The sequence below is a fragment of the Scleropages formosus genome, chromosome 25 (genome assembly GCF_900964775.1).
Source record: "Scleropages formosus chromosome 25, fSclFor1.1, whole genome shotgun sequence".
Taxonomy (NCBI): Eukaryota; Metazoa; Chordata; class Actinopteri; order Osteoglossiformes; family Osteoglossidae; genus Scleropages; species Scleropages formosus.
In genome coordinates this window covers 9602253-9625625 of record NC_041830.1, presented here as the reverse complement: position 1 = coordinate 9625625, position 23373 = coordinate 9602253, and the positions used below count along the sequence as shown (strand labels likewise).

General features: G+C 46.2%; 2 protein-coding genes across 3 annotated transcripts; one reads left to right on the top strand and one right to left on the bottom strand.

Annotated features, from left to right (window-relative positions):
- Nucleotides 1–3179: 3179 nt before the first annotated feature.
- Nucleotides 3180–9991, bottom strand: mrps31 (mitochondrial ribosomal protein S31). The gene is made up of 7 exons (XM_018731021.2): nucleotides 9803–9991; nucleotides 8002–8313; nucleotides 7656–7808; nucleotides 6738–6890; nucleotides 5708–5784; nucleotides 4621–4773; nucleotides 3180–3984 (listed from the first exon to the last, which is right to left on the bottom strand). Exons 1-7 carry the CDS (start codon nucleotides 9916–9918, stop codon nucleotides 3755–3757), a joined length of 1194 nt encoding a protein of 397 aa, XP_018586537.1. The 5' UTR covers nucleotides 9919–9991; the 3' UTR covers nucleotides 3180–3754.
- A 337-nt stretch (nucleotides 9992–10328) lies between these two features.
- Nucleotides 10329–18293, top strand: slc25a15b (solute carrier family 25 member 15b). 2 transcript variants are annotated; one of them, XM_029249302.1, is made up of 10 exons: nucleotides 10329–11364; nucleotides 11512–11582; nucleotides 11700–11757; nucleotides 13126–13645; nucleotides 13979–14085; nucleotides 16395–16653; nucleotides 16726–16863; nucleotides 17197–17372; nucleotides 17607–17765; nucleotides 17866–18293. In XM_029249302.1, the coding sequence occupies exons 5-10, from the start codon at nucleotides 14031–14033 to the stop codon at nucleotides 17985–17987; spliced, it is 909 nt and encodes a 302-aa protein (XP_029105135.1). In that variant the 5' UTR covers nucleotides 10329–11364; nucleotides 11512–11582; nucleotides 11700–11757; nucleotides 13126–13645; nucleotides 13979–14030; the 3' UTR covers nucleotides 17988–18293. The 2 variants fall into 2 exon arrangements, with proteins under 2 accessions (XP_029105135.1, XP_029105136.1); XM_029249303.1 differs by lacking the exons at nucleotides 10329–11364; nucleotides 11512–11582; nucleotides 11700–11757; nucleotides 13126–13645 and having other exon boundaries at nucleotides 14054–14108.
- The last annotated feature ends 5080 nt before the right edge of the window (nucleotides 18294–23373 follow it).

The window sequence follows — 23373 nt, the reverse complement described above, 5'->3', positions numbered from 1 at the left end:
GCTTGAGATCAAAGGAGTGGCACTAAGATGGTTTGAGTCCTACCTATCTGACAGATCCTATCGAGTGGTCTGGCGGGGCTCCCGTTCTTCTCCTCTGCCTCTCTCAACCAGTGTCCCGCAGGGCTCAGTATTGGGTCCTTTTCTCTTCTCAATCTACACCTCCTCCCTCTGGTAATAGCCTCCCATGAATTCAAATACCACTGCTATGCTGATGATAGCCAGCCCTTCCTCTCCTTTCCACGAGGTGCGTCAGACATCTCCACACGCATCGCTGCCTGCCTGTCGGACATCTCTTCATGGGTGTCTGATCACCACCTTCAACTCAACCTCTCCAAAACAGAGATTCTTTACCTCCCAGCTGGCCCGTCTCCTGTCACGATCTATCGATCAAACTGGACAACTCACTAATTTTTCCTACCTCCTCGGCTAAGAGTCTGGGAGTAACGATTGACTCAAGTTTCCTTCTCTCAGCACATCGAAGCCACAACCAGGTCCTGCAGATACAACCTGCATAATATTTGTAGGATCCGTCCCTACCTCACAACTGACTCTGCCCAACTACTTGTCTAGACCATGGTGACATCCCGTCTGGATACTGCAGCTCTCTCCCGTGTGGTCTTCCTGCTACTGCCATCAAACCTCTGCAGCTTCTGCAAAATGCTGCTGCACGAGTTGTGTTTGACTTGCCAAAGCGTTCCCACGTAGCTCCTCTTCTCATTTCTCTGCACTGGCTTCCTATAGCTGCCCAGATCAAATTTAAGACCCTGTTAATTGCCTACAAATGCATCAATAGAACTGCTCCCAGTTATTTACAAGACTTGACCAACCACTACACCCCAACCAGACCCCTTTTACTCGTTTACTTCTGCTCGCTTGGTGGTCCCACGCAGGAAAAGTAAAGCACAGAGGTTCTCGGTTTTGGCTCCGTTATGGTAGAATTACCTTCCCCTCTCACTCCGAACTGCTGAAACTTTGTCCACATTTAAGAAGGGTCTAAAAACTGACCTTTTCCAGACTCACTTCACCCATGATCTCTCCAGCTCATCCATCCATCCATCCATCCATCTTCCTCCGCTTTATCCGGGGCCGGGTCGCGGGGGCAGCAGTCCGAGCAGAGTACTCCAGACTTCCCTCTCCCCGCACACCTCCTCCAGTTCCTCTGGGGGAACCCCAAGGCGTTCCCAGGCCAGCCGGGAGACATAGTCTCTCCAACGTGTCCTGGGTCTGCCCCGAGGCCTCCTCCCAGTGGGACAAGCCCGGAACACCTCTCCAGGGAGGCGTCCAGGAGGCATCCGGAACAGATGCCCGAGCCACCTCAACTGGCTCCTCTCGATGCGGAGGAGCAGCGGCTCTACTCCGAGCTCCTCCCGGGTGACTGAGCTCCTCACCCTATCCCTAAGGGTGCGCCCAGCCACTCTGCGGAGGAAACTCATTTCTGCCGCTTGTATCCGCGATCTCATTCTTTCGGTCATGATCCAGAGTTCATGACCATAGGTGAGGGTAGGAACGTAGATCGACCGGTAAATTGAGAGCTTCGCCTTACGACTCAGCTCCCTCTTCACCACAACAGACCGGTACAATGACCGCATTACTGCGGACGCCGCACCGATCCGCCTGTCAACCTGCCGCTCCATTTTTCCCTCACTCGTGAACAAGACCCCGAGATACTTAAACTCCTCCACTTGAGGGAGCAACTCCCCCCTAACCCGGAGGGGGCAATCCACCTTTTTCCGACTGAGAACCATGGCCTCGGATTTGGAGGTGCTGATTCTCATCCCTGCCGCTTCGCACTCGGCTGCAAACCTCCCCAGTGCACGCTGCAAGTCTTGACTTGATGAAGCCAACAGGACCACATCGTCCGCAAAAAGCAGAGACGAGATCTCGCGGCCACCAAAGCAGACACCCTCCGTTCCCTGACTGCGCCTAGAAATTCTGTCCATAAAGATAATGAACAGAATCGGTGACAAAGGGCAGCCCTGGCGGAGTCCAACATGCACCGGGAAAAGGTCTGACTTACTGCCGGCAATGCGAACCAAGCTCCTGCTCCGGTCATACAGGGAACGAACAGCCCGTAGCAACGAGCCCCGAACCCCATAATCCCGAAGTACCCCCCACAGGATGCCACGAGGGACACGGTCGAATGCCTTCTCCAGGTCCACAAAACACATATGGACTGGTTGGGCAAACTCCCACGAACCCTCCAACACCCTAGTGAGGGTATAGAGCTGGTCCAGTGTTCCACGGCCAGGGCGAAAACCGCATTGCTCCTCCTGAATCCGAGGTTCGACTATCGGTCGGATTCTCCTTTCCAGCTCATGTATGGTGTAAATATTCATGCACCATAACTTTATATCCCCAGATAAGCCTTTACACAGCCGCTACTCCTGTATTGTATGTAAATGTTTGTGTACCCTTTAAAAGTCTATCCTGAGTTTTGTGCACCTACTCAAGCAATGCACATCTCTGCATAAAGTGGAAAGAAACAAACTGGGTTTACTTAATCACATCTGCACCTATGTCTCTTTCTCCTAATGTATTGTACAAATTGTATTTCTCTGAGATGTACATCGCTTTGGAGAAAAGCATCTGCTAAATGAATACATGTAAATGTAATGACAGAAGAAGGATTGTTTTAAAGGCAATGTGCTCATGAACAGTGAAGAAAAACAGCACTTTGCTTAACACAGCTGGTAGTTAACAGTTAAGATGTAGTAATAGGGCTGTGATTTTCTTGTCTCCTTTGGTTTTTTACAGTACAGCTTTTGTTGTGAAAATACTGAAAATAAACTGGAATTGCAATCTCAGCAAATTATGGAAAAACATACATACCCAAACACACACACTGACGGATCTGATTACTCATATTTACCTGATTGCTTTGTCCAAGGCCATGTACAATGTTTAAAAGGCAACTGTGTAATTTTTACTGTAATACTTCAGGGTAAGTACCTCGATCAAAGGTACTATTCCAGGAAGACATTTAGAACCCTTGAATTTCAGACTGCAAAACAGTTCTAACTACTACACCACCTGTTGTAAAAAAGTGGAATGAAAATGTAAAGAAAGCACTTCATCATTTTCAGTACAGGCACTGACCAAAGGTACCCATCATATATTTCAGAATACCAAAAGCTTTCACTTGGAACAAAACTAAATATTTTTGTACATTTTTATTTCTTTGAATACACATTGTTTTGGTTGTACCATTTTAATGGCTGAACACTGCCAAATTCCTGGATCTGTGTGCAGTGTGTATTTACATTAACAGGAGAAAACCAAAAAAAAAAGGTGTTATGATTTACAGTTCTGAATGTTTTTAAATACATTCAATCACGATAAGGTTTAACTTCATGTTAGAAAATGTTGACTAACCATTATTTCATAGCAAAACAGACATGTTCCACCTCTTAGCGCATAAACGATAACAAAAAAAGCTATAAAATGTTTGCACTTCTGATACTGAAATCATCCCAACAATAAGAGCTGAAACCTTCCTTCTACAAAAGCATCTGTTGCATCTTCAGATCTCAACACCTCAGGTACTTTTCCCCACATCAGCAGAGTGTCAACAAGATCCACACGCAGAGCTGAAAGTGAACAAGGTGAGGACACGGGGTCTACTCTCCTCCACGAGTGTTGTGGCAGATGCTGACTGCAATATTTTATCCATCACAGGTTAGCCCACAGGTCCACAGCTCCAGTGTTTGAGAACGGAGGACATATGGAGGGGCCGGCACACCAGCGCCGCTCAGTTCTAGCAGGCCCCAGCCTCCCGGAGCAGGTCTTCCTTGCTCTGGAAGTACTCGCGGTACCAAGCGATGTGCTCAGCCTTCTGGGCCACTGTCAGATAGGGGTTCCTGGCCAGGCCAGAGACCACAAGCTCCATAAAGTGACGCACAGGGCCCTGCTTGGGGAAGCCCTCGTCCAGATGTTTCTCCAGGAAGATGTGTTCTTGAAAGGGTACCTGGGCCTCCTCCTCAAGCCCTTGTGGAGAAACAGGAGAGTGAAAGGGTCAAACAACACACTGATTAAACACAGGTACAATACAATGCCTGCAAACTGTGATAATGTGAGCAGAACAGGAACCACAAGAGCAAATGGGCCACTTCCAAGCATCCAACTCGCTTTGGAGGAAGGAGAAAAACCTCATTAATTACACTGGTTCCTCGACTTAAGAATAATATTGGGAAGAGTAGTCTGTCCGTAACTCGTTTTCTTTAGAACTTCAATTAATAAGAGGTTCAAAATAGAGATGTCCCACAATTTACTAGGTTCGGTTTTGTAAACATCTCAGATATAGCAATAATATAGCTACAAAAAAAATCTTATTTTAATATTTCATAATATTCTTATTACCTGAGCTACTTTAAAATGACTGAAAACAACAACTTGTTGCCTCTACAAACCTGTTGAATCCAGACAGTAAACACTAGTTACATACTTGACTGTAAACATAAAAGGTGAAAATGCAATTAAAAAAAAAAAAAATCCAGTTTATTTAAGAAATACGTAGCAGCCACGAGGTGCTGGTGTGATAGAAAGCTGTATAAGAACAAAATTGGCATGGTGATTGAACGCCTCTTCTTATCCGTTCACACCAAAGTGCCAAAAAAAACCCACCGGCTTCATTGTCTATGGGATACTTCCACAACTTTCCCTCCTTCGTCCACTCGATCATCTCCTCAAAGCCGTTTCGAGGCAGCGTGTTCACCACGGTGCCAATGGTGTTTGCAAACTCCACGTCCCACAGGGACAGAGTCAGAGGTGCGGGAACTGGGAAGAGGGCAAGCAGAAGCACTCAGAAGGGCTGGAATCCATACGAGAAAAACACAAAGAGTACAGAGCACAGGGGGGCTCTCCATTTATGCAAGAGCCGCATTCTAGAAACGTGCGTATTTTAAATTTGGGGTATATTAATCAATCTAGCTGCATTCCACATCCGGAAATTTGACCATAATCGCACCCTATAGTACATTTACATTAAATTACTTCATTTAGCTGATGCTTTCCCCCAAAAAGTGACTTACAGTTTTAAACTACTTACCATTATTAACCCATTTATACAGATGGGCATTTTTACTGGAGTAATTTTAGGGTAAGTACCTTGCACAAGGGTACTACAGCCACGCTAACTACTATGCTACCAGCTCCCCTATACACACATACACACTAAATACCTTCAACAGGTCAGCTTATAATCAAAATTACACTAGAAATACATACATTTTCTTTTCAGACAATACTAACCTTGTGTTAAGTTTATAAATAAATTATTTTTACATTTATTCATTTTAGCTGATGCTTTTCTCCAAAGCAACTTACAATGTTAAGGTTACAATTATTTACCCATTTATAGAGCCAGGTAATTTTTACTGGAGCAATTCAGGGTAAGCACCTTGCTCAAGGGTACTACAGCAGGAAGTGAGGCTCGAACCTGTGACCTTTGGGTCCAAAGGCAGTTGCGCTAACCACTACACTACCAGCTGTCCCTAAAACAAACAAACAAACAAACAAACAAACAAACAAACAAACAAACAAACAAACAAACAAACAAACAAACAAACAAACAGAGAGAGAGATGGCTACTGACGTGGTGTGAACACACTAATGCTGCACTTGTGTTTCTGAGCCCAAAAATGTTTAATAAAGGTGCTGAACTGCAGCTCATCTTTCCATCCCTGAGCTTGAGAGACATCGTTTCCCTTACCGGCTGCGACCTCTTCTTTCGCCTTGGCATCAACCTGTGTGAAAATGTTCAGTCTTTTTCCTCCGAGCTGCATCTTCCTGCGGACCGAGCGGAGGGATGACAAACTCAGAACAACGGCTGGAAACACAGCCTATGACAAAATGTTTGTGTTTTACGGAGCACTATATGCTGTGCAGTGTTTTCATATTTAAATAATTAAATGAACTAAAAAACAGTAAAATAAAGCAAAAAAGAAACAATGAGGAGACTTAAAAGCTGAAGGTTGCCAGTTCTATTCCCTCTCCACTACTGCTGCACTTCCCCTTGAGTAAGGGAAGTACAAATAAGCAGTAAAATGGGTAAACACCCAGCTGTAGAAATAGACCAAATACTGTAAGTCACAGGATGAAACTCAGCGAAGCAACGATTTATCATATTTATTATATTACAGCTGATCCCGCCGCAAAACACATGTTCTTCCGCAGACACATCCCTGCATACTGTGAGCATCCCTTATAAAACACTTTATCCGTACAGATACGTCACTGGACCCGCAGTGGATCATTTTAACCGAATATCCAAATTTCTGAAAAACAAAGGTGATTTTGTGATTAACGTCTTCTATAATTATAAAAGATTTTTGAAAGAAAACTGTTTACAGTATATAAAGTAGCACACGTGCTTCCTGCCAATTAATTGAGTGTGTCTGACACGGTTAAAGAAACAGTACACCACTAGGAGGAAATATCGCTTGCTATGGGTAACCCCTCATCCTAAATCAGGAACATACATATCTGGAGGTCATTCCAGAAGCACCGATTATGTTAAAGAAAAAAAGGAGAACCCCTCAAAGCACACAGTACTCACTTTCCAAAAAACAGGGAAATTCGGTGAGTGGTTAAAGGTACAGCGAGTGGTTTCTTTTACAACTATAGTTAAAGTGTTTAAATTCCGTTCTCACCACCTTCACTAAGTTTTACTTTGCTCATTGCCTGCTAGTGTCACAAAGTATTTATACAGTACTAAAGAGGCGAGGTCCACTTTTACGCACTTCCTGCGACCACTTTCCTCGTCGGTAGCTACACCCCTGGAGTGCGCTTTCCTCCGCCCGCCGTGCTCGTCCTCTTCATCGTCCAGGGGGTTCCGCAGGCCTGTCTGCGCCAGAGGGGGCCGTCTGCCCACCTTCATGTTTGCGATGATGTTCCTGCAAATAACAAGGGAGTCACGTTAAGTACCTTTTCACACCTGTGCAGAAACAGGCAAGCGGACAGATGCCATATCTAAAAACACAAAGGTGGGATGCTCTGAAATGCAATTTACAACAGGGACAGTTTGTACACTATAAACAAATATTAACCCGGAGGAGGCTTTGTGTCCAGACTGATGCAGTTTTGTCATAGTACTTACTGTCTTTACTGGTTTTTGCACTGATATTAAGAAAGAATATACATTTACTCATTTACCTGATGCTTCCCTCCAAAGCGACTTACAATTTTAATCTACCTACAATTATTTACTCATTTACAGAGTTGGGTAATTTTACTGGAGCAATTTAGGGTAAGTATCCTGCTCAAGGGTACTATAACCAGAAGGAAAATTCAAACCTGCGACATTTAGATCCAAAGGCAGCAGCTCTGACCATGATGCGACCAGCTGCCCATACAGAAACAGCAATTTTATTTATTTTTTTTTTTTTTTTAAATTTAAGAAAATCTCCATTTTCTTTTTTGCTGATTCGGTTTGTCAACTTAAGTGTTAATGATGTCCCAGGAGCACCATTACACATTTGTTAGTTAAGCTATCAGTTTCCCTTTTTCCATGCCAACATTTCCTAATGCCTATTAGGCAACTTAGCTTCCACAGTCCACATAACAATATAACCCCACTCCACTCCCAAAGGGATTTAACCCTGAAACTTCTCGATGATTAATCCTGTCTCAGTGCAGCACAACACTTTGGTGGCACTCACCCGATGTGGCTTCCATCTGTCGCTTTCTGGGCTTGGGTCACAGCTTCGTGCCTCCGCAGCTGCTGCAGGAGTTCCGACTCAGCCCGTGCGCTGTCAGGCAACGAGGCGGCCGCTGCAGAGGCTGCTGCCACCAGCTTGGGGCTCAGCTTCTCCCTGAGGGCAGAGACACAGCGGACACAAGCTTACAGCTAGTTGATCGTCCTTCATTCCTCAGCAAGAAAGCAACCCAAAATACACATCATAGTCGTACCAGAAAAGTGAGGGACAACGGATCTGGATGTACTATCCTTCTCTGCTCTTCAAAGAAAGCAGTCACAAGGGGTCAAGTCCTGGAAGCTACACCCACCTCTGCTGCGACACCCCTGCAGTGGCCTCCTGGAACATGCTAATGGTGCTCTCCATTTCTGCAGGGTGTGGCCGTGACCTGCCCTCCTCCTGGGGCACCTTGGGCTTCTTGCTCACCACCTCCACCTTCATCTGCCCCAGGATCTCCAGCAGTTTCTCCTTGCCCGGTCTCTCTGGTTTACCCTCCTCCTGCCTTTCGGCCTCCTTAGTGTCCCTCCTCTGTGTGGCATCCTGGGAAGGCAGTTCATCTGGATCTTTGCTGAAGAGTGGCGTGCCAGCAGTCAGGGTCCTGCATACACCAGGAACGATGGTCCTAGAAAGGACATAAAGAGGGACTGGTGATCCCACTGCCCTTTACAGACAGAGGACAACCTGCATTAATATGTTCAGTCTTTCATTCACTTCAATTTCATTCACTTTATTCAAACATACAAAGAAATGCATCAGTGTACCAAAGAGAATGGGATCAAAGCACTGTTCCTTCTATTGTTTATATCAATATACTCAGCCCTCATGTAGCAAGTTCCCATACAACAAAAACACCACTATAACATTTTATAAAAATATATCCCCTTTTAAATAACCACCTAACCATGGGAAAATGCAGTTGTAGGGTACAACTGCATTTTCCCATGGTTAGGTGGTTATTTTAGTTTATTCACTGCTACATCCATCTTTTACTCACTACACCATGCCTACAATGTTTTTCATTGTGTACAAGAGAGGAACAGGGTACTTCTTCCATAACAAAACCAACTGTTTAAGTGCCAGTCTCTCCATCAGTCCCAAAAATCAATTAAAGGTATTAACTGAAACAGGGCATTCAATACTATTTCTACTCATTTATTTCACTGATGCCTTTCTCCAAAGCAAGCAATGCTAAACTTCTTGCCATAACAAACCCAACTATGGGGATATAGGGCAGTTTTTACTGTCTCAGCAGAGGGTTACTATCATTCACTTTTTCAAAAATGAGTGCTGTACATCCTACTGGCTCCTCATTCTTTTTTCCCCAGATATTTAATATTAATGGAATACAAATATTAATGGGGAGGTGCATACATTTGTTAGTAGCATCACACAGCACCTCCGAGAGTATAGTGTGTGTGCACTTTACAGGGTGAAAGACATGGGCAGTGATCCCATGAAATGTCCATGAGCCACATTATTAAATGGCCATCCAGGGTGTACCCTGCTTCGCACCCTGTACTCCCTGGACAGAATATGGGTCACCACAGCCCTGCACTGGACCACCACTTATTGATAATAAATGAAGGAAAGATCAATACTTCACCGATCCCCAGCGGGTAATTCAAAATGATATAATGAATATTGTATTATATAGCAGTGTTGTTGCTGCCATGTGGGGGGGGGGGGGAAATACCTTTTGGTATCAGTATTTTAATCAAGTTAGGTCCTTTTTGTCCCTGAGCCATTTTTCCATAAGAAATAGAAGAAATACGACTCACTCACAACGGGAAATAGCCCAGGAGTGTGATTTAATGGATGATTTGTCAAGGAACACATGCAATGAATGATGCATACCTATAGGAACACTCACAAAAACTTGCTGGCATAAACAACACAGAAATAGCTTAGGAAAGTAAGAGCTGCTAAATATCGAGTCACCATGTTCTCAGATTACATTATATAAACAAATTAACCCTATGAGCGAAGCAAAAATACTAATTAAATTCTCAGCCATGTTCACCGGAAATTAACACTGAATGACGGCCAGGTTGATTCTCAGTCACACACTGCCACTATCCTCCTGCGTCAGCAGAATAACCTTCTCCTCCTACCTGGAAACGCGGAGATTCGCCGTTTCATTACTTTTCGGATAATATAAGCAGACGTCCTGAGCGAAAACGACCGGGCTTCGACCCTGACACCACGTTACAAGCGCTCTCCTGTACATGGCAGCTCCTTCCACCAGTCTACAATGTCGCAGGGGCACGCAGCGGACACTTCCGTCGTAGCAATTAGAAACCGTCCGGCAGGAAACGCGCTCCACTTCCGGCCCAACTGGTTCCGCGCTCGTGCTGTGTCGCTTCATTAAAACATTTCAGACACTAATCTCATGTCACAGAATATTAATATTCGAGGGCTCAGCGGTTTGTTGTCCCGTTTAAGGAATTAAATAAATATATGCAACAAATCTTCATACAGCAAATACAGTTGTTTAACTTCCTGCACGGATGAACTGTACTTACATGAGGACTTAGTTAGTTTATTCTACTTACAAACAGTAAAAACCTAAGTTTAGGCTATGCTTTGTTTTATTTAATCACACAGTTATTACCGCACTTACCTCTGTGGGTTAAGAGAGCCACTGTGTGGTGAGAATTTGGCAGGATTGCATTAATTGTTCATTCATTGGATGGTCCGTGACTCTGAGCAAATATGTGGAATGTATTTACATTTATTTTACACTTTTCTCCACAGCAATTTAATATTATACGGTCTACTACTTACAATTATTTATCCATTTATCCTGCGTAGTCCAGTTTCCTACTGCATGATGTAGTCGTGATCATCATGGCAGTAGCAACTGGCGACATAATGCCTACCTTTCATGGGCAGGTCATGGGTTCGAATCCCCTACTGCAAGGCACTGACGTTTAAAACCTGCTCCGCTGTATAATAAATGGGTGAATCAATGAGAATGAGTTTTATTGGCCAAGCGTGCTGATGCACACAAGGAAGGAATTACTGTGGTCTAGGTGTCTCCAGTATTTACAGACAAAACAGCTGACACAGAATAAATAGATAAATACCATATATAGAAACACGAGAGTATAAATAGTAGTATAAATACAAATAAGTAAGATTGAATTACAAAACGAGAATGTTGCACTGACAGCTTAGAAGAAGAGTGTCTGCTAATGTTATTGTTTGTGGAAGCGTTTCATCATCCCACCCATTTTTTTAAAAAAAAAAAACAAAAATGTGTATTATATGGTGCCACCGAACCCTCCTGCTCTGCTTTCTTCGCTTAATTCATCTTTAATATCTTCAAAAGTTGTTCAAACCCAATGCGAGGCACCTCCAGCGAAACGTTTCGCTTCGGGGCGGATCGGGGGGCAGCGCGCGGGCTTTGCGGCAGCGGGGTCGCGCACGTAGCGCCCCCTGCGGACGGGAGCGCGGAGGGGCCGAGACGAGAGCCCTTCCTCCACATGATGATGATGCAAACGGCGCGGCCACGCCGTCACCCGGTTCCTGGAGGAGACGCTCAAGGTGGGAGGCTGCGTCACGTGCGCGCAGATCGTGTCCGCGCGGGTTCGAGGAGCGTCCGCCGTGAGCGCGTTTATCGCAGGCTGGGAGCTCGCGCTCCGACTCGCCCCTTGCTTCACCTGGCTGGGACGTGGGTATCCGCCTCGCGCCGCGACTACGTGGGCATGATAGAGACGCGGCGTGGTCGAGCCGCCCGGGCGCGACAGGCGCGTGGTCGCGTCGCGCGCTCGCTCTCTGTTCTGTCGCTACATTGTTCCGTCTTTGTTTTATTGTTTAGGGCGAAGTGAAGAGTTTCCGATCGATCGGGGTATGAAAGTGGGACTAAAAGGAGGGTACCTACAAGTTGGGGTATGCACTCTGTGTGTGTGTGTCCGTGGCACCCATATGAGCTGTTACTTACTGCCTGGAAGCAACGATCCGTCTCTCTGACCCCCTCATCAAGGTTCTGCTGACATGTTTCCACAGATGATGACAATGGTACAGTAACTCTCTGTATGTGACCCTCTGCCGTGGAAAGCAAAAGGTTTGATCGCCGTTTCTGGGACGTTTCAATCAATGTTGCTTTAATGTTTGCTTCATACTTCCAGACACATCCGTTCAGTATTTTTGGGTACAGGCTAAGTAAGACTTTGTTCTACACTCATTGTCTTGGTGACACTTTTTAAAGTCTCAATAAACATCAGACAGAGTGCTGAAACAATGAGAGGCTGTTTAATAAATAAATTATATATCTGCAAATGATCAGACATAACAATATGTGGGGGTGGGGGGGGGGTGTCTTTAGAGTATCAAGTGTCCCCAAATATTTGTGTCTGACTCCAGATATTTTTTTGGTCCTTCACATATAATTCATATACTGTAGAGCACTAAACCAAGTCGATGTAAAAACATGTAATTAATTAGATTTTAGCATCAAATGGGCACTTTGATGTCTTGCTGTTCCACATCTTCAAATGTTTTATATTCCTTTATTCTTATATAAGAATAATATATAAGCATATTCTTATATTTTTTTAAACCACAAATATATTTTACGTGTTTCTAGACTTCTACTCCAATCATTGTCAAAGCTTTTCTTTTTAAAATTTAATGTTGGTCTTTGCCACGATGGAACATAGTTGCATATTTATTTGCAGTTTTGCATCTTGGATGTTTTAAGGTTTAATGTGAGCTGTGTGTTCTCCTGTGGCTTCTTTATTGTAACTGAAAATAATTAATGGAAACTCCTTTCTAGTGTTTATTGCCAAAAATACTTTAATGAGATAGATAAGATGCATAGATAGATTAGTTGATTCATTCATTCATTCATTCATTGATCAATCAATCCATTGATCAATAATCCAGCAATCCGTGGGGTGGTGTAGTGGGTAGCACTGGTGCCTCATAGCGCCTGAGTGGTGCGAGAGGATGTGGGTTCAATCCCCGCTCAGTCTGTGTGGAGTTTGCGTGTTCTCCCTGTGTCAGTGTGGGTTCCCTCCGGGTGCTCTGGTTTCCTCCCACACTCCAAAGACATGCTGTTCAGGTTCCCCCATAGTGTGTGAGTGACAGAGTGTGTGTGTTCCACTCATGTATGGATGAGTGACCCCATGTAAGTAGTGTATCTAGCAGTATAAGTCTTTGGGTGCTCTGGTTTCCTCCCACACTCTGAAGACATGCTGTTCAGGTTGACACAGAGAGAGTGTGTTCCATGGATGTATGGATGAGTGACCCAGCGTAAGTAGTGTATCTAGCATTGTAAGTCACCTTGGTGAATAAGGTGTGTGGGCTCATAACACTACACAGAGTTTGTTGGAAGGCACTTTGGAGAAAAGTGTCTGCTAAATAAATAAATGTAATTCTAAAGGAAATTGTTTATTACCAGCCAATCTTCTATTTTCTTTTCCTTTTTCAGGTGTTGTTGATGATTTAAAATACAGTGAAATGTCATGAGAGAAATCAGTGAAGCGCAGAGAACAGGAGTGAATAAGTGAGATGAGTGTAAGGAACGTCAGCACTGATTATAGTGTAAACGAGTGAGTCATGTGCGTTTTAAAGGCTGCTGCAGTTCCTTTGTAACGGCCCATTTTTGACCCGCATGTACCTGCAGAAAAACTGGCTTTTTTGGAAGTTAAAGTGAAGCAGAGCTGTGGTGGAGTTACACACTCCATTAGTGTGTGTGACTCCACCACAGCTTCCTTTTCAGCACATCCATCATTCGATCTGTGTGAAAGATCTGTAAATATTTCTTAAAATGTTTGCAAGTGTGATATTTAAATTAGTTATCACTACAGCACACGAGGATGGTATAGAACCAGCAAACTCCTGGACAGATGACATCACAATAGTTGGTGTTGTAGTGATTAGAGCCAGGGCCTTGCACTCAAGGGACCTGGGTTTGAGTCTCTGCTCCAGCTGCACTTCCCTTAATCAAGGTACTTACTGTGAATTATTAAAGTAAAAACTACCCCCTTGTGTAATGGGTGAATTATTGTAAGTGGCTAAGTGTACAAATATTAATTTATAAGTCACATTGGAGTAAGCTGTCAAATGAACGGTGGTTATATGATGAGGAAATACCCAATTTTTTGTCTGCGATTGCCCCAAAACAATATACATAATATCCATTTTAGGGCCAGAATGGAATGTTTTTGTAACTTTAGAATTAATGATCGTGATAGAAAACTTGGTTTTGCACGACTCTGCAAGGTCTGCTTTGACCTCTGACCTCTGCTGTATTCTGTACTGTGGTCTCGCACCATCTGCAGCGGCCGGGCACGCGGAGCACCGCAGTAACGAGCTTCCCTGATCCGCGTGACCATGGCACCGCACCCCGTGATCCAAGCCATCATCGACCTTTCTTCTGGAGCCATAGGTAATAAGCACTCCGCTGCGCAGGTTTGTACCGCGGTAGCGTTCGTTGTGGGGTCTGGGCTGGGATCCCTGAACGGCCAAAGCCAGTCCCCCAGTGTGACGGCAGCACAAAGTTCACTTTTGTCTCCGATTTGCAGCTGGTGTGTGGCACGAGTCTGCCTGAACTCAGCAAATTCTTTGTTCTTTCGTACCGAGAGCCACAGATAGCGTGTGACCGTGCTGGGGGGGGGGGGGGGGCACAACACTGTACACTGCACAGCAATGCACATTTAACACGATCACTAGTCAGCCCCTCGTCGCCGGTGATTTATCCATTAAAAACCTCCCAGAAGCACCTTGTTACAGATATGAACCCAATTAACTTTACTAGAATAAACCCGTGGTAAATTACCACAGTTAACCATGTGTATTGCCACAGTAACGCTGGAGTTACAATACAGTCGTAACTTAAAACTTTAATATTTATGTAATCAGAATTTAATCTTTAATGTATATGCAGTTTGTATTTAATGTAAACATTTTAAAATAGATGCATTTTATGTAATCTTAACTTTTATTATCTTTATAAGTAAGTTTCTCTGTAATATGCGATTAAGAATAGTCAATATAAATTGGGTTAAACTGATCGAAATTTCCACTGTTTCTGGAATATTCTAATAGAAAAGGCAGCTGAAAGAGACAGTGAATGATTGGGGACAGCTGATAATGTCGTGATTAGAACTGCTGCCTTTGCCCCAGTAGGTTGCAGGTTCGAATCTCATCTTCGGCTGTAGTGCCCTTGAGCAAGGTACTTGCCCTAAGAAATGCTCCAGTAGATGTATCCGGCTGTATAAATGAGTATAGAACTGCAGGTAGATTAATGTTGTAAATTGCTTTGGAGAGAAGTGTCAGATAAATTAATAAATGTAAATGATTATGCAAATGAGGATAGGTGTCATTCAGTCTGAAGTCCAGTTGATAATGCATTGGAGTTTCTGTGGTCACAAGTGGGGAGTGGTGCTAATTCCAGAACACTGACCACCAGTGATGACTGAGCTGGAGAAGATGACTCCTCACTGAGGGGAACAGTGCTTCCAGCTCCTCCTGAAACTGCATCTCCTTCATGTCCCTCATGCTTGGAACCCTTGGGTTCCTTTTACACAGTTGCATCACCGAGCACTTGGGTGAGCAGAGTGGTTTCTGGGAAAACGGCCCCTATCTCTCACTCAGCCGTTGCCTGGGAACGGGTTCGAGAAGTGGCGTGCCTTCTTTTGCGCTGCGCTTGTTTATTGAGAAACTGCTCCGTTCTCAGAATCTGTCCGTGTGCGAAGAGGGGTCGAGTCAACAGCATAGCCTGGCTGCACACTTCACACGCCTTGTCGCGGTCATTATTCGCTTCGCTCCTGCGTTCATGAAAGGTCGGGCTGGGCCCTCTTTCTCCGTCAAGAGAGCGTGCGTGTGGACAGACAGACTGTCAGACTCACCTGTGCGTTGAAGAACGTTGTGGTGCACGTCGGGCCAGCAGGCGGCATAGTGGTTAAAGCCATCACCCTGCAGTGGAAAAACCCAGCTTTGGATCCTCATCCCTGCTGTAGTAATATTATTATTTATTCCTTTGACATTTAATCCAAGGCAATTCATAATGTTTTTACACTGATCTACTTTACAATGATTTACTCACATATACAGCAGGGTAATTTTTACCGTATCAACTCTACGGCAGCAGGTGCGATTAGAATTTGGCTCTTTTTTGTGGAAGCCAATAGCTCTAACCACTTCAGCACCCAGTGGTATAAGTACCCTGGGATTGTTGCAGTAAAAATTACCCAGCTGTATAAATGGGGGGCACGGTGGCGCAGCGGATTTGTCTGGGTCTTGCTCTCCGGTGCGTCTGGGGTTCGAGTCCCGCTTGGGGTGCCTTGCAATGGACTGGCGTCCCGCCCTGGGTGTGTCCCCTCCCCCTCCAGCCTTATGCCCTGTGGTGCCGGGTTAGGCTTTGGCTTGCCGTAACCCTGCTCAGGACAAGCGGTTTCAGACTGTGTGTGTGTGTGTAAAAATCAGCCACTTGTTGTAAGCAGTTAACTATTTATATCCAACAGTATAAGCTGCCTTGGAGAAGAAAAATCATGGTTGATAATGTCATTAGATATCATAATACTAAAAGAAATGCTTTTGCCAGCATTTATTAGAAAATCTCCCACGGTTGAGAAGGAGAGGACACCTCTGATGCGGTCGCTGATGGTGCGAACAGAGGCTGCTGTAGCTCTGGTCGCTTCACGGCCTTAATTTAGGATCACCAAGAAATGCTGCCCTCCGCTCTTCCACCACCAGGAGGCGCTGCCTGTGTGTTTAGCGGGCAGCCCCTGGACACAGCCAAGGTGAAGATGCAGACCTTCCCCACCATGTATCGCGGCTTCCTGGACTGCTTCTGCACCACGTACCGGCAGGAGGGCCTGCGGGGTCTTTACCAGGGTACCACACCAGCGCTGATGGCCAACATTGCAGAGAATGCGGTGCTCTTTATGAGCTATGGTTTCTGCCAGGAGGTGGTCCGTCTGGCGGGGGGGCTCCCGAGCGGAGCCGATCTCAGGTGAGAGCTCCTCCAGACACGTCACCTCCTTCTCCGCCCTGTGCCCTGGTTTGACCGCTCTGTCCCCCGCAGCGATGTCCAGAAAGCCTGCTCCGGCTCCGTGGCGTCTATCTTCTCCTCGCTGGTGCTGTGTCCCACGGAGCTGGTCAAGTGCCGGCTGCAGGCCATGCACGAGATGGCTGCCTTGGGCAAAGTAGCCGAGGGCCAGAAGTGAGTCGAGCGGGGGATGGACGTGGCGGTGGTGGTGGGGGTCGGGGATGCTGCGTGAAGAGGTCTGCAGAGGAAGCGTTAGAGCAGTGTGAGATTGGTGTGATATAATGAAGTTATAAACCTTGTGAAAAAGGGTGCAATAAAAGTCCCTTGTGGGATTTGAACTAGTAACCTGCAGGTTGGTTAGATAGACGGACATAAGTAAAGGAGTAAAAGCTCACTTCCGGTGTAGATCCTAGCAGACAGACCCTTCAGGTGTTCTCCACAGCCTGGGCTGTTGGGCTGCGCTCCACCCGTCTCTCGCTGCTCAGTTTCCTCCACTTCACCCTGCAGCACAGTGTGGTCCGTGGTGAAGACGGTGATGCGCAATGACGGCCTGCTGGGCTTCTACCAGGGCCTCACCACGACCATTGCCAGGGAGCTGCCGGGCTACTTCTGTTTCTTCGGCGCCTATGAGCTGTGCCGCTCTGGTTTCGCCAACTACATGGGCACGAGCAAGGACGACATAGGTACCGCGCCGCTGCACTTACCTCGCTCGTCTAATAACAAAGCACTGATGGGATTTTCCTGCTTGTGTGATGGCTGAGTGCAAGGCATTGTGGGTAAAACACAACAGGGGCTTGATCTGCAGCATCTGTCTCTTTCTATAAGGCACCCGCAAGCCACTTGGAGTCACTCATCTTTGGTCTCTCTTACATGTATCTGGCGATGACCTGCTGTGGGCGGCGCCCCGTGTCTCACAGGGGTGGTCCCGGTCATGTTCAGCGGGGGCTTCGGTGGAGCCTGCTTGTGGCTGGTTGTGTACCCGATGGACTGCGTCAAGTCGCGCATCCAGGTGCTGTCCATGGCCGGACGGCAGGCGGGCTTCATCAAGACACTCGCGGGCGTCGTCCGCACCGATGGTGAGGGGCGTGGCATCGGGGGCTGTCATCCGCGCTCTCAGAAAGCCCCATCACTCTTCGGTGAAATAACCTGTGCCCCGCGAAATGTCCCCCCCACCAGGTGTGCGTGCGCTGTACTCCGGCCTGACCCCCACCCTGATCCGCACCTTCCCCGCCAACGGGGCGCTCTTCCTCGCCTACGAGGCCAGCCGCAAGCTGATGATGCGCCACTTCGACAGCTGACCACCTCCTCTTCCTCGACCAGATGGGTTGCGTCAGTCAGCCTTTCAGCATGGGGGGTGCTCCCCCCGCCCACACACACATCTGTGCGTTAATTCCTCTACCTTTCCAGGCAATGCCTCACACTCCTACCGGCAGATGGGATCTTCCTCCTCTCTGCTGGTCACATGGTCGAGCTGCTGTGAGCACTGAGCTCTTCAGCTTCATACAGTTTTGACTCCTATTCCTCTGTCTAAGGCTGAAGAGCAGGACCAAACACTGCTTTCACTTTCACAATCTGTAATATGTACTATTAAGTGATTCCCCCGCCTTCCCTTGCTTAAAACATCAAAAGGGGAAGGAGACATGTGACAGCGTTTAAATTATATCCCCATTCCCATACAGTACAGTCCTCACCTGGCATCTTCATATCCGCATAAAACTTGCAGTCCGCTCATGGTCTAATACATTTTGCATTAGCATTTTAAAAAGCTTTGTCAAACTTTCCCTTTACTTGATGGGGGGAAAAAAAGTTTGTTTTTAGAGGATTTCAACAAGCTCTTTATTCAATTATAAATCACTCCCGTTGTTTTTTTAACGTGTGTGTTTATTATAAGGTGTCTATTTTATTCCAGAGAAGAGTGTTTTAACTACATGGTCATATGTAGTTTGTATTACTACAATTATACTGTCGAGGTGCTCTGTGCTTTTTGGTTGCACATTTTCAGTTAATTTGCTCTAAATCTATCTGATGCAAAACTGCATTATAGCTATGAATGTTATTTATGAGCCTGAATCGACCTTTCACACCATGTTGACCAGCAGGCAACGTTTATCCTTAATGAAATGTATTGACCATGAATACAGAAGATTATTTTTCTGAGAAATATTTTTGAACTTATTTTAAAGTGTCATAATGAAGCACAAGCTGGGAGAAAACAAATATACTCATTTTAATCTTGCTATTAAAGGGGACGTGATCTGTATATCTAGAAGCCTAGATGAAATGAAAGATCCACAAAATACTGAATGACCTTTTCTGCACAGGTAGGAAGTACATTTTTCTTTTGTGAATTTAATGAGAGGATATAAAACTGGAAGCTTTTTTGAATGGGATGGTTTAATAACTTCTTACAGCTCTAGTAATAGGACTGTATTTGTTTAGGTCTCTATTTACCATGTTCTGGTTTTTAAATTATTTTGAATAACCAAGAAAACTGAATCCTGCAGGACAATAATGTTGCCTGTCAAATATGTCGAATATTGTTTTTTTTTTTTTTTTTTGTGACGTGCTGTACTGTAGGAGTGATCAGCATCAGCGGGGATCAGCAATGTCTCTTTGTAGCGATGCCTTAATTACCTCTTTTTTTGCTCAAAAAATAAAGGCTTAACTGCTTTTTCATCTTTACAGTGATTTACTTTTGCTTCTGTGAGTTTTCTCTCAGTGCACCATCCCACATGTATGAGATTTACACATCTGATGCTCAGGTTCGAAGCAAACGAGATGGTGCACGAGTGAGCTTTGCATTGTTCCCATTGGCCCCCGAAGCCAAAAAGTGTATTTTTTTTCACTGATTTCACTTGTTTTGCTTCAGTTGTAGGAAAAGTGAATTCTCCATTTTCTTTTCTCCAAAAAAGCTGATGATGGCTGACAAAGCTTACTACCCCTTTTTCTACACCATACTGAAATCACACACACACACACACACACACACACAGTCTGAACTGCTTGTCCCATACGGGGCCGCAGGGAGCCGAAGCCTAACCCGGAAACTCAGGGCATAAGGCTGGAGAGGGAGGTGGAGGGGACACACACACAGGACAGGACAGGACACCAGTCCATTGCAAGGCACCCCAAGTGCGTTGCAGCAGCCTGGTGCCTATCCAGGAATCACTGGACACAGAGCAACAAAGGCTACACCCTGGGCAGGTCACCAGTCCATCACAGGGTAGTCACACACATCATGACCACATACATCACCAATTTATCTAAAGCACATGTCTTTGGATTGTAGGAGGAAACCAAAGCCCTTTTTTTTTTAACTGTACAAGCATTTCATATACAATGTATATTTTCATTACATATATATATTTTGAAGTTTCCATAGGTCCCACATCCTCTTCATGTAACCCCTTTCACTGGGCTTACTTGTGTAGTAGTATTCCAACAGTTCCCTATTCTCATCTCTTGTCCATGTATGCCTTGTTCTAGTTCCAATAGCCCACTTATCAGCATCTCCTGGTTCCCCAACATCAGGCACAGACCTTGTTAATCTGGGCAACATCTGAGCTGGCATGACTCTCTTTGTTTCACTCTCATATCCAAGGTAGGCAGAGCCAAACATAAGGAGGTCTTGCCTAAGGACCCCCTACTAGAGGAGGGACCATGACCAGGATTCAAACCCCAGTCTCCCATGTGAAAGGCAGCAATCTTACCACTACACTATCCAGCCACTTTCTACAAACAATCCCTACTGTGACCATCACTGAGACCAACCAGCTGATGTACAACACAGCAACAGTGATTCTTGAGATGCTTGGATACAAGATAAATACCAAGCATAAGAAGCAGTATCCTCCATGGAAAAGAAGGCTAGAGGCCAAGATCAAGGCAGCACGAAGGGAAGTTAGCCAGCTATCGGAACTGCAGAAAGGCGTGATGAAGACCCTGCCTAAGAAGTACAGCAAGCTGTCTATACCTGAGGCCTTAGAAACTGCCAAGCAAAGACTCACAGCCTTGGCTAACCGCCTGAAGAGGTACACAACAGAGATAGAGGGCAGAAGAATAAACCAGATGTTCTCCACAGAACCATCCAAAGTGTACACTCAGTGGCAGGGTAATAACATGAGAGCGGACCCACCAAGGTTGGAGACTGAGCAATACTGGAAAAACAGATGGGAGAAGGAGGCATCACATAACAACAAAGCCCAGTGGCTAGTGGATCTAAGAGCAGACCACAGCAACCTCCCTGAACAGGATCCAGTAACCATCACAGTGGCAGACATCCAAGCAAGAGTCTCAAGTATGAAGAACTGGACAGCACCAGGTCCTGACATGATCCACGCCTTCTGGCTAAAGAAGCTAACTGGACTCCATGAGCACCTGGCAACACAAATGAACCAGCTGCTAATGGATGGGACCCACCCTGAATGGTTAACAGAAGGCCGGACAGTCCTGATCCTGAAGGACCCCCAGAAAGGGGCAGTCCCATCCAACTATCGCCCGATAACCCGCCTCTGCACAACATGGAAGCTGCTCTCAGGTATCATAGTGGCTAAGATGAACAGGCATATGGCTCAATACATGAGCGGGGCCCAGAAAGGAATTGGTAGAAACACCAGAGGAGCAAAACACCAGCTACTGGTAGACAGAACAGTCACTCGAGACTGCAAGACCAGACAGACCAACCTGTGCACCGCCTGGATTGACTACAAGAAAGCCTATGACTCGATGCCTCACTCATGGATCCTGGAATGCTTAGAACTATACAAGATCAACAGGACACTAAGAGCCTTCATCAGGAACTCAATGGGGCAGTGGAAAACAACCCTAGAGGCCAACTCCAAGCAAATTGCGCAAGTCACCATCAAGTGCGGCATCTACCAAGGGGATGCATTGTCCCCACTGCTGTTCTGCATAGGCCTGAACCCCCTCAACCAGATCATCACCAAGACTGGCTACGGATACCGACTACGGAATGGAGTAAACATCAGTCACCTCCTCTACATGGATGACATCAAGCTGTATGCCAAGAGTGAACGAGACATCGATTCCCTGATCCACACCACCAGGATCTACAGTAATGACATCGGAATGTCATTTGAACTGGATAAGTGTAGCCGGATGGTAAGAGAGAGAGGGAAGGTAGTCAGAACTGAGGGGATTGTACTACCAGAAGGCAACATAGCAGATGTTGAGGACAGCTACAAGTACCTTGGAATCCCGCAGGCGCATGGGAATCATGAAGAGGCCGCAAGGAAAGCAGCAACCGCCAAATACCTGCAGAGAATAAGGTAAGTCCTGAGAAGTCAGCTGAATGGGAAGAACAAGGTCTGGGCTATCAACACCTACGCCCTGCCGGTCATCAGATACCCTGCTGGCATAATAGGCTGGCCAAAAGAGGAGATAGAAGCCACTGACATCAAGACAAGGAAGCTCCTGACAATGCATGGAGGGTTTCACCCCAAATCCAGCACCCTGAGGCTGTATGCTAAGCGGAAAGAAGGATGCCGAGGACTAGTGAGCATCAGAGCCACTATCCAGGATGAAACAACAAAGATCCTTGACTACATCAGGAAGATGGCCCCGACTGATGAGATACTTAGTGAATACCTCAGGCAGCAGAAACCCGAGAAGGAGGACGAGGAAGAATAGGAACCATCATGGAAGGACAAACCCCTACACGGTATGTACCACCGACAGATTGAAGAAGTGGCTGATATCGAAAAATCATACCAGTGGCTGGACAAAGCTGGACTGAAAGACAGCACAGAGGCACTAATCATAGCAGCACAGGAACAAGCTCTAAGTACAAGATCAATAGAGGCCGGGGTCTACCGCACCAGGCAGGACCCCAGGTGCAGGCTGCGCAAAGATGCCCCTGAGACAATCCAGCACATAACAGCAGGGTGTAAGATGCTAGCGGGCAAGGCATATATGGAACGCCATAACCAAGTGGCTGGCATAGTGTACAGGAACATCTGTGCAGAGTATGGGCTGGAAGTCCCAGGATCAAAATAGGATACACCCCCAAGGGTGGCCGAGAATGACCAAGCTAAGATCCTGTGGGACTTCCAGATCCAGACTGACAAACTGGTAACGGCTAACCAACCGGACATAGTAGTGGTGGACAAACAGAGGAAGAAAGCCATAGTGATAGATGTCGCTATCCCAAGCGATGGAAACATCAGAAAGAAAGAACATGAGAAGCTTGAGAAATACCAAGGACTGAGAGAGGAGCTAGAAAAGATGTGGAAGGTGAAGGCAACAGTGGTCCCCGGGGTAATCGGAACACTTGGGGCTGTGACCCCTAAGCAGGGAGAGTGGCTCCAGCAGATCCCCGGAACAACATCCGAGATCTATGTCCAGAAGAGCGCGGTCCTAGGAACAGCTAAGATACTGCGCAGAACCCTCAAGCTCCCAGGCCTCTGGTAGAGGACCCGAGCTTGAAGGAGTAAGACCGCCTGCAAAAAGGGGGGCGAGTGGGGAAATTTTTATATATAGTAGGGGAGTGCAGTGGGTTGGACCAGGTCCTGCTCTCCAGTGGCTCTGGGGTTCGAGTCCCGCTTGGGGTGCCTTGCGACAGACTGGCGTCCGTTTCTGGGTAGGTCCCCTCCCCCCTCAGCCCTGTGCCGCCAGGAAAGGCTCCGGTTTGCCAGGACAAGCGGCTGTGGACATTGCGTGAGAGTG